Source organism: Chaetodon auriga, chromosome 6 (assembly GCF_051107435.1).
Source record: "Chaetodon auriga isolate fChaAug3 chromosome 6, fChaAug3.hap1, whole genome shotgun sequence".
Classification (NCBI taxonomy): Eukaryota; Metazoa; Chordata; class Actinopteri; order Chaetodontiformes; family Chaetodontidae; genus Chaetodon; species Chaetodon auriga.
The window spans coordinates 21,770,625-21,788,937 of record NC_135079.1 but is presented as its reverse complement, the minus strand read 5'-3'; the positions used below and the strand labels follow the sequence as shown (position 1 = coordinate 21,788,937).

Sequence of the window (18,313 nt, the reverse complement as noted above, 5' to 3'; positions counted from 1 at the left end):
AGCGGCAGTCCACAGTCACAGTCTGATGCACATCTGGCCTCATGAAAAATGAAAATGTGGCACATACTGCATAGAATTAGGCTGTAATATGGATTTTGGAAACAGGAAGTGACAGGACGTGCTCGCCATCAGTTACTCTCCTGCTTTTTAAATTGCATTTTCTATAAAATGATAAGCCTGATAACAAACATTTTCAATAAAAATGTACATGTAATGTCATGTAAGACATAGAAGTTTTAGATTACTGACTATACTACAGGATTATTAGTGTCATGAGAGTGTGTTAAAAAGTACACTTGCACACGTTGAGAGTTAAAGCATAACCTTGTCAACTTTAATATTAACCATGTACGGTTAGAGACAGAACACATAATAAAACAAAGCAGAGAAGCGGAACGCGTTCACTGGAGAAGAAAAATGTTTGCCCTGTTTTTCTCAATTAAAGAGATCAATATCTCAGAATTCTGAGAAAAGTTTTCATGGAAAAAATAATTCTGATGTTTATCTGAATTAACCAGAGATCTGATAATCACAGGAAAAGCTTGACTTCATGGAAGCAAACTTGTTCCACCTGTTGAGTTTAATCCAGTTAAGACATTTTTTGTCTTTAAGTAATATAGCTGGCAATCTTATTGTTATTATAGCGCTGCTGCAGGGTCAGCCTGATGTACTCCGTGCAGCTGAGAGCTTCTCGCAGGACTTTCAGTTGTCTCTTTAACTCAGAAAAACAAGAGCAAAATGTTTTACATGACAACTTTTCTCACCATTCTGAGATAATAACCAGTTCAGAAAAACAGGGCAAACATTTTTTTCTCAAGCGAATGCTTTCAGCTTCTGTACAAAACAGTGTACATATAAAAAAGAAAATATTACAAAAAAAACTCCACCTACACTTGCGTCTATCTTAATTGGTGTTACTGGAAGGGTGAGTGGTTCACAAGCATTTCAAAGAACACTTCAGTCGCTTCTTTTAACTTGTTGGACCACAGAATTGCTTTTCTCTGGACTCAAGAGAAAACACAGCTTAACAGAGCGGTCCTGAGAGGGTGTACTCATTGGCATAGATGTATACAGTTTACAGTATATGTGTGCGTGTGTGTGTGTGTGTGTATGTGTATAAATGACTGGAAATGTATTCATGGATTCTTAAGACATATTTGACATAACAGGCTCCGTTCTGAGTAGTTCTGTTGTTATTACTGACGCATAATATTCTGAAAAACAAAACAAAACAACAAAAAAACCCTCAAGAAATAAAGGCAACTGAAGAGCCTCCAGTATGTACACATCATGAACAAATCCATACAGGTAATACTTTATGTGCTGAAGGTGTACGATTTGTCCTTTAAATGCATCATGATGGACCATGGGCAGTCTGAAAAACTATACTAAAATAACAGATGAATCTAGGAGTCATTTAAGAAAACTACAAGGGATTTAAGGAGTCATTCTTCAACCGTACATACAGTATTATCAATATAATCATCATATGAAAATAAAACATGACAGCTCTTGGAAAGGTATATTAAGGGTTCGAATGTGTCGCAGCTCTCTGCTTTGTGACTCTGAGCGGACTCAGGCTGCACTGGCAGACCTCTCCAAACAGCTGTCTTTCTGAGGAGTCCGGGGTGAAAGGAAGGTTAAAGGAATATTTCAGCTTTTTAATAAATTGTCCCTTTGGAGGTTATACACAAAGGAAAAGGATCAGTAAAAGCTGGACATCAGGGTTCAAGTCTATGACAACATCCATCACTTACATCACAATATAAAACGTCTTTGTAGTCACTGTAACCTGGAAAGTTGTTCACACCAGTGAGGCTTTTGCATATCGTCTTTTTTGTTTTTTTTTAAATAGGAAACACACACTGCAATGACAATATCCTGGCTGCTGTCACACACAAGATTCTCATCTCCCTTCTTCTGCCTGTCTGCTTCACATCAGACAGCATCTATGACCTCAAACACATCTAATAAAACACACCTGCTCATGCACAAGCCGCACCTGCCACTTGCACTGTAAATGCTGTTTACGGGCCCGCTCACACCAGCTTTTAAAACGGCTAACTTCTGACCAGTGAGGCTGAATTTTTTCACGCAGATTTTGGTGAACCAAAGCCAGAATATGCGCCGTTGAGCAAAAGCAAGTCATCTTTACCTCTGAGTGAACAGAGCTCTTAAGAAGTTAAAAAAGCTAATGTGACTAAATAGTGCTCATATGTCCCAGTAAACAGTTAGCTGACCAGTAACAGTAGTTTATTAACTGGCCCTACAAGCAGTCACCAAGTATGTGGAAATAATGACATGAGACTCACTGACTCATCTAGCTGTTTTTCGCCACTTTCTGGTGTGACCAGGCCTCAATCCCACCCGACGTCTCCCTCCTCAGCTGCCACCTGATTCCGCTGCCTTCCCTCACATACACTCCCCCTTCTCCTCACACGCTCTCAGTGAGGTCTGTGTAACGGAGTGTGTTAATGTGTATACGCGTGTTAAGCTTTCGAGAACAATAAAACAAAGAGCGTCAAAGAGAGGGCTAGGACGTCTATCTGCAGATCTATGGAATATGTAGAGAACATACAACTACTACATGTGTACAAATGGCTATGCATGGTCCCTGCCATGTGGTATCTCTGTACTGTAGCTCAGAGGAACTCGGGCTTCTCCTCTTTGTCAGGAAATATAGGAAAATAGAATTTCACAAAAACATGCATTCCCCATGAAAAGAAAAGGTTTCAGCAGATGCAGTGAAACCCTGCAGAGACGAGCACGTGGGCTGCTGTGGGCATTTGAATGGGTGTGTGTGTGTGTGTGTGTGTGTGTGTGTGTGTAACTGGAGTCCCTGTCACATGTGGCGCTTATAAAATGTAACACAGAGGAGTGTTGTGGAATGTGCTGAGCGTTATACTGTATCTGTTATATCTTTGTGTTTATGTTCCGAGTGCCACGGAAGACGTGAACTTCAGAGGGGATGAAGAAAAAAAACGAGTTTGTGTGAAACTGAAGGGCAGGTCGTGTCTTCAAAAGATTTTCCCTTTCTTCTTGTTCTTTTCCATCGTCCTGCGTGAGACACAAGAAAGGTGAGAGCATTACTTCACTATCCTGTACAACAAAAACACGCAAGGGGTCGAGTAACCTAAAAAATGTCTCCATGGAAAACATCAGGGGGTCAAGAAAAGATGTGAACTTCAAAGGATTTAGGAACAGACACTCGTGGTGCTGAGAGAATCTGACTGATCTGGAGTGTGACTGACTTGGAGGCGTCCAGTTTCTGCTGCTCCAGGATTCTCTGCTGAGCCTCCCAGTTGGCCTTCTCATCCTCAAACACTCGTCTCTTCTCCTCCAGCTCTTTGTACTGCGCCTCCAAGTTCCTTTTCATCTGCTCGTGGCGTCGCTCCAGCTGAGGGTCAGAACATCACATTGACTCACTCTCAAACACAAAGGAGCTGGGAGGAATCTGTAGATAATTACCCGACACGCTGTATGCTCCCTTCAGTGTAATCACTGCGCTGCTTTATTATCACATTACATATAATGTACAGCACAGGTCGACGGACAGACCCACCTCAGCCTCTGAGTCCTTCAGCTTCTGCTTCTTCTCCTTAACCTTCATTTCAAAGACCTGTTCCATTTCTGCCTCCATCTTCTTCATTTTCATCACGTGCTCCCTGCGCTCCTCCTCCATCTGTGCCAGGGGACTCCTGTTGACCACGGCAGATGCAGAGGCTCATTATTAATATTCGATTAAAAAAAAAGTGTGACAACAAGCTGTCGCTGCATTTCTTCCACATCTCTGACATTAAAAGAAGTAGTAGTTTGGTAACTGAGGCATACTTAGTGAGCTGTCCCTTGGTCTTGGTAGTGTCCACTCCATTACAGGTGACGGCAGCGAGCTTCTTACTGCGGTAATTCTCGTAGTGGACGTTGTTGGTGACATCCTTTAGATCCTGCATATGGGTCCTATGGAAGGGGAGGAAAAAAACAAAAGGAAATTTGTCTGCCTCTAGTGGCCTCTTGGGGTTGGTTTGACAGGAACTACTACAACAGTTCCGTCCTTCAAAGAGTTGGAAATCAAGCTGCAGTCATGAGGTTTATCTGACCTGATCAGCATGTTGCGTAGCACAGTGAAGTCACAGTGTTCCCCATTCTCCACTGAAACACACAGGGAGAGAGAGGAAAACAGAGAGGGAGAGAGAGAGACACACAGGATAAAATTAGTATTCACGAGGACCTCTCATAGCAAATATCATAAGAAACGTGATCTGGTCTCAAGGGAAACTGCACTAGAAACACACTGCATGACTATGTGAGCTTTGACGGATGTTTGCACACACAGGCTGTGTTTGAAACTGCATGCTAACGTACCGCCTCTTGCAGAATCGAAAATGGAACAATTAAGTATGCCATTAACAGCAGACTGTTCATACTGAAGTATACTCAAGCCAGACAGTCATGTGATGCAGCCACATGACTGTATCACATGACTGACAGCCAGTCTCACCCAGCCAGCAGCTCCCTCAAAGTGGTATTTGGATAAACTGACACTTATTGGAAATCTAAATGGTGACACGTTAGCAGCTTTTAGCCTGACTCAAAATCTCTGATGCTCTGCAGGCTGAAGAGACGCAATGCATTGTGGGGAAGTTGAGTACGTCCAGTAAACTAACGGCACATAATCTAGTGTACATCTTGACATTTCTCACGTACACAAAAAACAACACAGTATGCGGTTGATATCATAAGTACGTTAGAATGCAATTCCAAACACAGCTGCAGTGTCCTACAGATGTTAAAGAACTGCAATGGACTCTGGGTAAATTTACATGATTTACAGGCTAACTAACTGTCAGCTGCTGTGGTCTATCTCTGGCTATGTGTTCACATTGAGAGGCAGTCCCAGCAGAAAGACACGTTATTGTGTTTTAGGTGAGCAAGATCAACACAGCTGTAGTGTCTGTTATTCACATGCTAAAACACAGTGTAGTGGTAATACAGAAAAAAAAAAAAAAGATTATAAAATATAAGCCAAAAGTTAAAATTCATGTTATTGTCTCTCGGTCGACTCACACACATATCACAGCATGTAAAGTTCATTCGCTCATCAGTTATTAAGGGAGGGGTATTTTCAGGTGTAGTCAGTGTGTAAAGGAGGCGTCGTAGAATCAGTTGTAGTAGCACATTAAGAGAAAACAAAGGGCAGAGGGACACAAGGCCATGATCACATAGGACGGTTTTAATACGAGCTTTCAATTCTGTTTTTCACGCCCCTTCAACAAACAATGTTTTGGTGCTTCAGACAAACACGTCTCAGCTGAGAAGCGGCTGAGAGGCTGGGGTCCGCCTGCAGACCTCTCCTCCGTGGCTTAATATCAGAACCACCTCTTTTTTCATAATTCGGCAAGTTTGCAAATGTTCTTTACTTTAGAACAGCGTGCAGATAACATTGTTTTATAACTGACAAGTTTTTAAGTGTGGGTTTAAGAGATGGTTGGATTCTCCTGGAAAACCAGGTAGAGTTCATTAATATAGTTTAGTTTAGTTTTATCATTATTTGCAAATGTGACTAGGTGTGTGTGTGGAGTTTAAGGTTTGATTGTTATTTTTTATAATTGTTTCATACATTTCTAATTATGTGATACTTGTTGCTTTATTTATTAAAACCCACAGGCAGTTTGGACTGTGTACTGACCACTTTTAAATGTTTTAAACTTTAAAGGCCAAAAACTGCACCATGTAAGGATCCTTCAGTGGTGGCTGACGGTGTGTATGTGTATTCAGAGGAGAAGCTGCATGCTCCACTACATGAGGCACGTTTGAGCCTTTAGTGCAGTAGGCTGAGACACCTGTCGTGCAAACACACCCACTGACACACTTAGACCTCGAAGCAGCATTAAAAGATGGCTACTGACGTAAGAGCAACAAGCTTTAAACACGACAGGGACATCAGCTCGACGAATGCATGAGCAAACACTTGCAGCAGAATATCCACTCTCTTTTGGCTCTGTTCTGCTCTCCACCAAACTCCTGAGAAAAAATACTGGGCTCTTTAACTGCTAAATGTTCTGCTATGTTCACAAGCTAACCAGTAACTGTGTGTGTCTGCTGTTTGGCTCTGGGCAGGTGGGTTACAGTGGCTTTGACAGAGCTAGTGATGAGACCAGTGAGTCAAAACACTAAGATTGCAGCCATAAATCCAAAAAAATGAGCTGAACGAGGCTAAAACGCTCCATAGAACTGAGGGAAACTGCTTTGGTGATAATTCTCCACGGGTTCATCACTATGAGTGAGCCCTTTAATATTACACATAATCAGCAAAAAAGAAAAACAAACAGAAAATATGAGGAAAAAAAAGAAATCAGTTCTTGAATAAGATTTTTGACTTGACATCACTTCAGTACAGTTGACTTGTTGCAGCCCTCTTAGAGCACTTTTGCATGCCTCCCGCTCTGCTTTAACACTGATGCTCACAGCTGAGTTTTGTGTTTCAGCACATGAAAAAAAAAAAAAAAAATCCTATCTGATCACAGCCTTTCACTGTTGGACCCCACAGACGCCACAGAGTTAGAACAAACAAGAGTTCTTGGTGAGACAACAGTAAACAGAACTGGGCTCATTTCAACATGGTACAGTTAGATGACTGTGAGTATTCAAGTCACTGACAAAGACATGGTTACACGGTCAGACGGGATTCTGGAAAAGGACTGCAGATAAACTGCTGCTGAGGATGTATGTAGTGGATGTCCAGCCTCCTCTTCATCAAATACGCTGCTCCTCAATGGTTAGCCTCCACCCCACTGGCAGACAGTCATCATCAGGGGAGCGAATAAGGAGGACACCTTACCATTGATGAAACTTAAGCAGTCCCGCAGCCCCTTGGCCTCCAAAGCCAGCCAATGACCTCTTGTCTCTTCTAGAGGAGGGAGCTCTGACGGAGGGGAGGGGTATGGTTTTTCAGTTACTGTCTGCGCCCAGTGGGGGCTAAATCTGGGTCTGGAGCAGCTGGATTTATTACGGCTCAGACTTGGCCCACTTCGAGCACAGAATCGGCATATGCTTGGCCCAGATTCAGCCCAGATTTGGCCCGGATCAACAACCTGCATGTGTCCAAGCTGACTGGCTAAAGAGTGCAGGGCTTGTAGAGGGAGTGTGGTGGTTGAAGGGGGTGTTACATGAGGATCTCTGCATGACCAGCCGGGGGGTGCAAGCCTCAATGTGGGAGTAAGTGAAGGAGCTAAGTGGGGTCAAGGGTCATTGGGGGAAAAAAAGTTGTAACTAATAGTAGACAGATCTTAAATATTGATGAATGGCAGAAAATACCTGATGCATACTCCATTTCTTTAAATTAAACTCATTTTACTGTCTTTATTTGTCAATCGTGGACTAAAAAAAGTCTCAGTCCATCAGGTGTTTTGAGCCTGAGTGCTTTACCTATTAGCAGTGTGTATTTAGGCCATGATGATGAACGGCGCTGCTTTAATGAATCAAGAGCACACAACTGCTTATTGGAAACATGCATTATGTGTGTATGCGCGTGTGTATGATTCTTTGCAAACATGTTTCTACGTTAACAGGCTTACATTAAAATTCCAAGTATGCTAATGGGTGAAAATTCATGATACCAAGCCACATGTTACCTTGATGACTTAAATGAACTGCTACATGCCCTTTGGGGAGACACTAACTCACCATTAACTGCTCATGAACCTATAAGCGATGCATTAGTATGGTGGATCCCGGTCCTTGGTCCAGCGACACAGCATACACTGTTCTTACCCTGCACCAACACGATTAACTCAAAATGCAGAGCTGAACCATGCGCTGAAGCAGGGCGGTAATTAAACGGTATTGCTGTATGTGACATCACTGGAGCAAAGAAAGGACCCACAGTATTAAGAGTGATGTTTCTATTGCAGCTGTAGCTTCAGCAACAAACAGCCTCTAGATTCCTCCATGACTATTCACAGCATCAGACCTGGGACAAAACAAGTGAGTATGTGAAAGCTTTAAACCTGCTGAGAACACCAGACAGAAGCGTCAGGTCCATAAACCTCCTCAAATGCACCTCGCAGGACAATTCCTGTTTATTACAACCTTGTTCTTGTCATTTTGGCCATCATTCTTCTCAGTAATCATAATGTTACTCTGTCCAAGTTAACTGCAGAGGTCTGGGAAACACAGTGACATCACTAAGAAGGAGACTGACGTGGCAGACGGGTTATAAACAGACCCCAGCCGACCAGAACCTTCTGACCCAACTATACTTGCCGTAGTTGAGCTCACACAGTTTTCCATGAGAGATTATAAGCAACATTTCTGGCTCGCCCACTCTCATTTTTACCTCCATGTAAAGCGGTTAGATACTCTGGTTAAATTGTTTTCTTTCTTTAAAATCTGATCATATGACTGCTTGCGTCTCTTGTATAAGCAGCTGCATTTACATTTATCTTGTTTCTGTCTGACTGAGGCTAAGTGGGGGTGGGCTTGGCTGGTACTTGGATGGGAGGCCTACAGGGGAAAAACTAAATTGCTGCTGGAGGTGGTGGTGGTGGACCAAAAGGAGGCAGTCTTCCCTCCTGGTCCTGATAAAAATCTCAACGCTCCAGTGCACTGATGGGGACAATGTGCTGTAGGAGATGCCGTCCTTCAGAAGAGATGCTAAACCAAAGACCAGATCCACTGTGCTCATTAAAGATCCCACGGCACTTACTCTAAATCTGGCCACCTCATCATCCCCCTGTGGAACTGGCTCAATGTTTCTCTCCCACTCCCCTTCAAGCTGATGTGTAGGGACAAAATGGCTGCGGTGCATCACCCAGTTTGAGGTGAGTTTGCCCCCTTCTCTGAAGCTTTGAGTATCATGATCAACTGGTATAGAAATGTAACCCCTGTCAGACGTCATTGTAGTGGTGTCACCCTGCTCCCAGAGCTCAGTAATTACTGTGGTGAGTTCAATATTGTCGTGACTGATAGAAATGATAGTCAAAGTAAGAGTAATAAGTTTTAATCAAGTTGAATTGAAATTTAAAACCATACAGTGAGGTTTTCAAAGACTGTCTCGTAAGCTAAGTGATAAGAACAAAGACAACAAAAACAATCATTCATGTGCCACTTTTGTCCATCGCTGGCCTTTGTGCTCCATGGTAACACCATTCACTGACAAGTTTTCCAAAGTGTTCCTGAGTCCATGTATTAATCTCCTTTATCCATTCATGTGTTCACAAAGTGGTGAACCTCTCTCCATCCTCAATTGTGAACGACTGAGTCTTTCCAGGATGCCCCTTTCATACCCAATCATGACACTATCAACTGTTACCAATCAACCTGTTTACCTGTGGAATGATCCAAACAGGTGTTTTTGGAGCATTCCTCATCTTTCCCAGTCTTTGTTGCTCCTGAACCAACTTGTTTGCAACGTGTTGCTGCATCAAATTCAGAACATTAATTGAATTCAATGAAGTTGATGAGGTCAAACATTACACATATTGTCTTTGTAATGTTTTCAATTGATTAAATGTCAAAAAGGATTTGCAAATGATCGCCCTCTGTTTTATTTATGTTTTACACAGAGTCACAACTTTTTTGGAATCAGGGCTGTACTTCATAAATAACTGCAAGCAGAATCTTTTTAGAAAGATGAAGCCGTCTTCCTCTGGACACTGGCAGCTGCAGAGGCTCATTCAGCATGGGGCATGAAAAGTGTTAGCAAAGAGCGCTGGGGCCAACACTCTAGTGAGAGCACATGAATGACTTGGTGTCTTTGTTCTTTCACATTTCCAAAATATGTCCATGTTCTCGCTGTTTTCAAATGTTTCCAAAATATAGTTTATTCAGTACTAAAGTTTTGATGCGTATTCAGCCCAAGTCTGATTAGAGCATTGGTTTGACCATCAGCCTAATGATGAAACAGCACAGCAACAGAAAAGTGGAGGGAAAGGTGGGATGGAGAGTTTGGGGGGGCACTCTGAGGGGGGAGTACGGGAGAAAATGAGGTTGAAATAAAGTGAAAGATGGTTTGGTTTACCAAAAATGCCCTCTGTCAGTCATGGAAAAGAATAGACAAAGAAAAAAGAAAAAAGAGAGAAAAGAAAGAATGAAAAAGTGAAAGACTGATAAACGGTCAACCACAGAGCAACAAAGGTATATTACTTTATATAAACAGCACATCACCTTTCAGAGGACTTTCAAACAAATGAAAACTAACACACCAGTCAGAGCAACAACACTTCATTGTGGCTTATGGTGAACGCATGGCAGTCTCTGATGTCTGCTGGTCAGTCAGTGCCTGCTGCCACACTGCAAGAACACATCAATCAACACACTATGTCTACCCCCCTTTCCAGAATCCCCATCAGGGTCAGGACCAACACTACCAAAAGGACTGTGTGCATGTGAGGTTGTTCACATTGAGGGGAAGACAGGTGGGCGCACAGTATAACGTAGCAATGTAAAAACTGTCAGATAACTTCAAACTTGTCAAAATGTAACAGCATCTGTAGAACATGTGGCACTCATTCAGTTCCCCATTGCAAGACAAAGACAGTGACAGTAAACTATGTATTAATTTCTGTAAATGTGACCATGGGGAAACATTTGTGAGAAAATATTCATAATGCAAGGTTCACTTACGTCGCTATCCAAGAAGCAATCTGTAAAAGTCAGTTCTCTGTGTCCAACAGTCCTGGTCACTGTTAACCCTCTATTCAAGCATAAAGACCCAAAGACTGAAGAGGTGTCAGGCTGCCAGTAACTGCGAACGAGTCGCACAAACCCTCAACAAGGGGTTCACAAAGTTTTAAGATGTTCCACTTTGTGTAAACATCCACTAACAGGTGGGAGGATCAAGCTAAAGCACTCATTTATAATTCCCTCTGAAAACAGAAGCTACGTCCTTTCATGTAAGAACTTTAAGAAGCTCACAATCACAGTCAACAATTTCTAAATATAATAAGAATTGAACTCATACACACACTACCTGGACTTTTGCAGCCTCATTGGATGACACTTTTTTTTCTACTTAAATGAACTTCTATTTTAAGACTGCTCCTATAAAGCTCCAGCAGGTGCATTATGACCATGCAGCTCTATGTGGCATTAAAATACTTATTTTCTACTTTAAAAGGTTGCACTCATTTGTCAACTCACTTCCAGTCAAGAGTACATTTTGACAAGTCATTGTAATACCTGGTAGTTAATACAGTCAGTGGATACAGAAGGTCATTGTGGAAAACATGCACTGTTGTCCCACACTCTCAGGAATATCATGCTTCATTCATCATGACGGCGATAACGCTGCGAGTGCTGGACATTCTCAAACTCGTCAGCCTTCAAACACCAACATGCGTCAGCCCCTCTCATGTCGGTCATTGTCTGACAAAGGTGCAGTGACACACTCACAAATGTCTTTCTTGAAAATTGACAAAAAAAATAAAAGATGCTCAATCATAACCCCTTGTGTAGTCTGGAAGTGTGCGCACTTCTTTTCTAGTTCATTTCTAGACCCTTGCAGTTTGACCACAACATGGAAGTGGTGTCCTTCCTGTCTGGCAGTGGACCTGAGTGAACCTACCTTCAGCCACACCCCATGGGTACTGGCGACCTCTGACCTTCTTGCCGTTCACCTCAATTACCACGTTGCTGCCGACCACTGCCAATGGCATCTTCTCCTGGAGCGGAAAGACAAACAACTTTGTTTTACCGTCAACAAATTGTTACATCCAGCTCTAATTCTAACTGCTATTGGACAGACTGTTCCTCAATGTCTGATTGGCCCCTTCCTGTGGCAGCTGACCATAATTGTTCAATTAGGAAGCTAGTTAACTTGGATGCTAAGGAGAAAGTTTAAACAACCAAATGGTGCAACATGGCTGATAAGCTACATTAGCTTTCTCCATTTGGGACTCTGTTCCCACAAAGGTCAGCTCGGTCAACGGCAAAACGTCACGTGTCAAAGGATTACTGACCACACTGCGACACTCTCACTGTTTCGGATGCTGCACTGTGACTGATGGCCAACATCAACATGATGGGGGGAGGGATATGTCACCACGTGTAGCACCGCGGTTGACTCTCGCCTGAGGCAGCAGTTACTGGGGCAGAGTTACATGGATGACAATCACTAGTGAAAGCTCTTCAATGGGCTTGTCTATAAAGCTGGTGAAGAGTTATGTAATTAGGCTGCCGGGCATGTGGAATGAGACAGAGGCAGCTGCAGGATTGGATACTGACCAAAGGACAGAATGACCTTTGGCTGTCTGTGACTCTCTCAATCAGAAGTCCAGATCAAGTTTGACTCGACTGTGTGGTCCATTACCTTGATCTTCCGGATGAGTTTGTTGTCCTCGTCGTCCTCCGTGTCTGGGAATTCATAAATTTTTATTTTGTGCTCCTGTATCTCCTTCATTATCTGACAAAGGGAAAAAGCAATCAGAATCACACTGTAGGCCTCCAAACATACACAAGCAGCTCATAATTCATTTCTCTTTCAGGTTAACAATCCTTATACACTTAAAGGAATAATTTGACATTTATGCTTATTTAATGTTCCTTCATTGATTTCTCTGAGAATTCAACTGATGCCACTTTCACATCTATGTGTGAAGCGTAGAGCTAGAGTCAGGCAGTCATTAGCTTAGCTTGGCACAAACTCTTACCCAAGTTCAAAAATATGCCTACCAACACCTCTAAAGCTCACTAATTAACATGTCGTACCTCATTTGTACAATCTGTACACAAACAGAAACATTACAAAGACAGATTTTAGCGAGAGGGTTACAACTCTGAAGAGAAGGAGTAATACTGTACTGGGACTGTGTTTCTGATGAACCGCCATTCCAGTGTTTCCAGGCAGCTCTCTGCTGGCTGTCTGACAACCTCAAGGTGAAAACAAGATTCTAGGAAGTGCCTGCATTCAGGTGTTCCTTTCCAACTTGATGATTTCTGGACTTTGGAAGCCAGTAAAAACAGCTACTCTTGCTCTTTCCAGTCTTTTTGCTAAGCTAGGCAAATTACTTCCTAGCTCTAGCTCCACACGGAGCACACAGAAACAGAGTGCAATAGACCCTTTTTTTTTTTTTTCGTTTTATTCATTTATAGGGACAATGCACGTTAATCAACATCTCTGTGAATGTGCCTGTTAGCCAGCTGACTAATTTTCAACTGCAGGCGAGATGTCTCTTGGACAGAAAGTGAGTACTATCAGCATATTTCCTGCAAATAGTTTTATGTGCTCACCTTAGCTGGACTGCAGCAGCAGCACAGCCTTTTCAACTAATGGAACAAACACACACACACGCACGCACGCACGCACGCACACGCACACGCACATGCACACACACACACACACACACACACACACACACACAAATACCTGTTTTTTAAAAAGCTGGCACTCTTCTGGGGTCAGAGTGTCGGCTTTTGCAATAAGAGGGATGACGTTGACTTTGTCATGGAGTCTCTTCATGAACTCGATGTCCAGTGGCTTCAAACTGAAGGACAGAAAGAAGAAAGATTTTGACCAAAACCGTCAAAAAGTCAACAGAAGTCTATTCATTGTTCTGTACAGCTGAGCAACATCAGACCAGTGTGGTGGACTCAACAGGTTTCTCATAATAGAAAGAAGGAGAAATAGCACAGCTGAACAAATTTGTGTGTGCAATTAACAGGTAACTGGTGTCCTGTCATGGGTGCACCCCATCCCTCTGTCAACGTGAGCCAGGTTAGTTTCTGCCATCCTCATCCCTGAACAGGAGACCGGTAAGCCCTTATAGGAAAATGAATAATGAAAACCTCAAATGGGCTTGCGGCTGATTACAGTGAAATAACTTTCTGTGCATCAGCAGCCCTGTGAGGTAGGGTGACACGTCCTGAGAAACAAGAATTAAGCTAAAGAAACTGCAGTGGACTTTCTCAGTGCATGGCTTTTCAAAGTAAATGCAGCTCAGAGGGTCACCAGCAGAGGGTAACCAAACCGTACTTTGCAAGTCTCCCACAGCCAAGACACAATGAAGCCAGCTGAGTTTGACTGACTTTTTGGCTTGTGTGTTCTTTTCCTGAGTCAATAACGGACGGTTTTGTCTTGCTGGGCTGATGGGGGATTGTCTCTGTAATACTCCCATAGACTCTCCATCCCTGTCTGACTGATAAGCGGGACTTGTATTCAGTGGGTTGACCAGAAGCTCTGAATCAGCATGAGGTTGGTGGGCTGTCTGCAAGTGTGGGCAGCGTATGAGGAAAGTGAGTATGTACTGCATAACGGGAGGAAATTCTGTAAAACTATAACTGTACATATATATATGTGTGTGTGTGCGTGTGTGTGTGTGTATGTGTGTGTGTGTGTGAGAGGCAAATTGTAAAACCTTTTGGATAAAAAACAAATAGAAATCAAACCATTTACATAGTTGAATACTTGTTTCCAGTTGTGCCCATAAAAATGCAATTCTGTTTATTTCTGTACATTCAAATGGTGCACGCTGTGTGTGGACATGTGTGTAATGAGGGTGAGTAGAGAGGGTGTTGAGGTACTCATCCCAGGAATGCAGAAATACAAAGAGGGCAGCAAAACAGCTGTTGAGAGGTTCACCAGTTCACAGAGGGACACAGAGACAGTGCGTGTGCGTGTGTGTGTGTGTGTGTGTGTGTGTGTGTGTGTGTGAATGTCTTGGTAAGAACGGGGTCAGGTTGGTGTATAATGCAGCATCAGAGGAGTCATGGAGTGAATGTTGTCCCAGATCAAACAGAGGTCAGAGTGTCTGGTTTAAGCAGAGGGAGACTTGAGGACTGCAGGAGATACTGACTGTCAAGGCACGTGTGTGATCTCAAAATGCTAATCCTGTCAGTGTTACAATAAATCATTGATCGTCTCTGCACACCGACAGTGATTTATCGAACCAGCAGCACTCACTGCTTCTTCGTCCCTTTGGTATTTTGGGGTATAAACTATCACAGACAGGCTAAGCTTAGAAACATAAGTATGCCGTTTACTTGTAGGACTTCAGATTTTACAGCCCAATGTGACTTTTAGAAGCACAAACATGCAAGCTGCAATTCTGCAGCTGTTGCACAACATTTGATGGTAAACAGTCTGTTTAGAAACTACATACTAGCAAATTCCTGAGTGACAGGAAAAACACAATTACCTGATATATTTAGCCAGAGAAATACACGATTGCCTTGACATTTACTGGCTTGCCAGCAACTCAATAGTTAGCTTGTCTTTATACCAACAATCCTTGAATACCAGAGTGGGGCATGCCACAGCCGTTTGTTGGGATTAATCGAGCTGTCAAAGACAGAAGTGCAGTAAACTGACTTCTGTCGGCTAAATGTGGATAAGATGCAGCATGAAGACATTTCAAACTGAGCTACAACAACGTTTTTATAGAAGCAGAAATTGGTTCGGCATCCTAAAAATCAACAACAGTGAGTCAAATTTAGCCATCGCTAGGCCTGAGTGGATGGATGGATTTTGGGTTATGCAGAAACAGAACTCCACATTTTAACTCAGGCTGGTGCTGCAGCCATACTGAAAAACAGGGAATGTTCCAGGGATGCCAAGTGAACACACACACACACACACACACACACACACACACACACACACACACACACACACACACACACACACACACACACACACACACACACCATCTGAGACACAGCAAGATGAGAGAAGACAGAGTGTGTTTGTCTGAGATGAGAGGCCTGCCTCTATGAGCTGCTCCAAGCCTCCACTCTGATTGGGTGATTCAGTGATGGAGAGCAGAACTCTACTGAGCATGAGCAGAACTGCTCCGTTATATAACCTTTGTGGGTCACAAACACTGGCACGCACATACGCACGCACACACACACTTCTGCTTCAGTTTCAGCTTGTACAGCCATCAGGAAGCTGGGTGGAAAGATAGACCTTCCCTCACAGTAGGAGTCTCTAAGCCAAAGAGAGGTCATGCAGACATACAGACTACAGGTTTTCATCTCATTCTGAACACTGCATCAACTGAGCCCACTGACTGGCACAGCACTGTCATTTGGACCAGAACAGAAGAATGTTGGTTAGTGTCAGTGAAGAACACCTTTGAATACCAATAGACAGGGGGAGCATCTCGACTGGAAGGAAACCATCCTCCCAAATGCTGGCTCAGAATACCTTAATTGACCTGGTTAGATCTACGATACTGTGTGAAATTACAATCTTGGAAGAAACTCAGAGCTTAAACTGAATGTTTAAGGTCATAATATCTCAAAACATGTCTCATAGTTTCAACAGGGCATTTATTTTTGGCACAAACATGTGACAAGAAACACCAACAGCATCAGTGTCATGTTTAGAGCATTTCATCTCATTATTGCCTCATTGTGTGTTACATCTGCAGCATCTTATGACACCTTGATTTCATGCAGACTTACCCGTGTCCAGAGGGCGCTATGAAGTATAGGCAGCAGTGGACTCTATTGTCTGGCATGGACCTGCGGTTCACCCTCGACTCTGCATTCAGGAAGTCCTCGCACTTACTGTCAATGTAGTTTATGACTGGCTGCCAACTGGGAAGAAGGAGAAATGACATCAGGCAGACAGAAAAAAAAAAGAGGAAATCAGATAATACAGAACACATGATCATTTGGTGAGATCTGACTATGCAGACGTAGATCGTCCCAGCACTCCTCACCAGTTGCTGTTGTCCACAGCGTCTCCAAACCCTGGTGTGTCGACAATGGTGAGTGTCAGCTGGACCCCTCCTTCCTTAATCAGCACTTTGGACTGCTCCACCTGAAACACACCAGCATTCACACTATTTATTACACCACTGATCTGAATCACAACCTGTGCCTCACATCTAAGTCCTACTTGTTGCAGTATTCTGATAATCCTTCTGTGTTTTAACATAATTCAGAATGCAAACATGAATATTCCCACACACAACAGCCTATATGTTTAAGTATGTGACACCATCCTACTCACACAGGGCACTTATGATCCAGCATCACACTGTAAGTGCACCCACGCTGCAAGATTCACAGATACCAATATCTGCTGGATGTAATCATGAAACTGAGCTGATCTTTGTACACAGAACTCTACAGCTTGCATGGAGGAAAAGCATCGCTGCACTGACCTCTATGGGTTGAAATCTTAAAAATCTGTTGTATTTCTGGTCACACCCAGCTTTGACGTACTGCCCTGCAAAGGGCGGGGACAGAACTTGCAATAACCACAAGATTAGCTTGGGTGTAGTTAGTCTTAAAATATGGATTATGATTTATACATGAGAATACATGCCATTAAAATGATGGATTTGAGGCCTGAATCACTACAGCAGTGGAGCAATGCATGAACATGAAAATCTCTTACTGGAGGATGTGGAAAACTATGTGTAACACTGCAGTTTTGTGACATGTTAGTCATGTGTAGCTTATGGCTTGAGGCAACATTAGCTGGTAGGTACATAGCACACCTGAATCTCTGACTGAACTGTCTGCAGTTGGGATGCATTTTGGGTAATGTAGTCGCCAGGTTTTGATAAGAAAGAAGAATGCTTGGATTTAAAAAAAAGACGATATCTCTGATTCTACTGCATCTTTTTTTGCTCATAAAAAACAAAAACAATCCATGTTGAGTTAAAGGAGGGCAATGCTAAATCAGTGGAGCACTCTTACGCCTCATTTAGGTAGAGATTAAAATTGTAAGGCTCGCCTGATCTTGGTCAGTACAAATGACACTTGGTTGGAGTTATGAACAAGTAACATGACTGTACGTGAGATAGATGCCTAAAAATAACTCAAGTTGGCCTGTTTTGTAGACTGGGGTGATTAGATGGAGGGACCTGGAACACTGATCTGTTACAGTCTGTTTAGACTGAATGATACAAAAATCAAAGGAATGACGCACATGGACACAAATGCGCGTGAATGACGTAAGTTTGAAACCTTGAGGTTGAAATGCGCCTCATGTTCAGTCTGAACTTACTTTCGTGGGCGTAGGATGTGATGTAAGTGCAGGGGCAGGGGTGGGGTTGTGTGTCTGGGTTTGAAAGCATTTTGTGATTATATGGAGGGATGGACTCAAGCTGAAAGAGGGTGTTAAGTTACCCTTCAAAGTCTCTACTAGGTGATTTTCATACTTAACTTTAGAAAAAGCGACATCCGCCTTGGAAACACATTAAATATTGCTAAGAAATATGGAAAACCATTGAGTGCAAGCATCTGTGTGCAATCACTGAAGCCTGCTACTAACCTACAAGGCAAATGTTACTTGGAACAATTCAGCATGTGCGACATGTTATAAAAAGGCATACCTGGTCCTGCTGACTGCTCTCAGTCT

At 42.9% G+C, this 18,313-nt stretch overlaps 1 protein-coding gene across 5 annotated transcripts in view; it reads right to left on the bottom strand.

Annotated features, from left to right (window-relative positions):
- Positions 1–312: 312 nt before the first annotated feature.
- LOC143322167 (septin-7-like) overlaps positions 313–18,313 on the bottom strand; it is a 43,759-nt gene continuing 25,758 nt past the window's right edge. For 4 of the 5 annotated variants that reach the window (XM_076733151.1, XM_076733153.1, XM_076733154.1 and 1 more), the window contains exons 4-13: positions 16,662–16,762; positions 16,402–16,536; positions 13,364–13,481; positions 12,308–12,400; positions 11,564–11,660; positions 4,098–4,149; positions 3,832–3,957; positions 3,563–3,698; positions 3,252–3,397; positions 313–3,057 (exon numbers count right to left, since the gene is read on the bottom strand). In XM_076733151.1, the coding sequence (XP_076589266.1) occupies positions 3,018–3,057; positions 3,252–3,397; positions 3,563–3,698; positions 3,832–3,957; positions 4,098–4,149; positions 11,564–11,660; positions 12,308–12,400; positions 13,364–13,481; positions 16,402–16,536; positions 16,662–16,762 (1,044 nt within the window). In that variant the 3' untranslated portion in view covers positions 313–3,017. The remainder of the gene's footprint in view (positions 3,058–3,251; positions 3,398–3,562; positions 3,699–3,831; positions 3,958–4,097; positions 4,150–11,563; positions 11,661–12,307; positions 12,401–13,363; positions 13,482–16,401; positions 16,537–16,661; positions 16,763–18,313) is intronic. The other variant, XR_013077276.1, reaches the window with a different exon arrangement.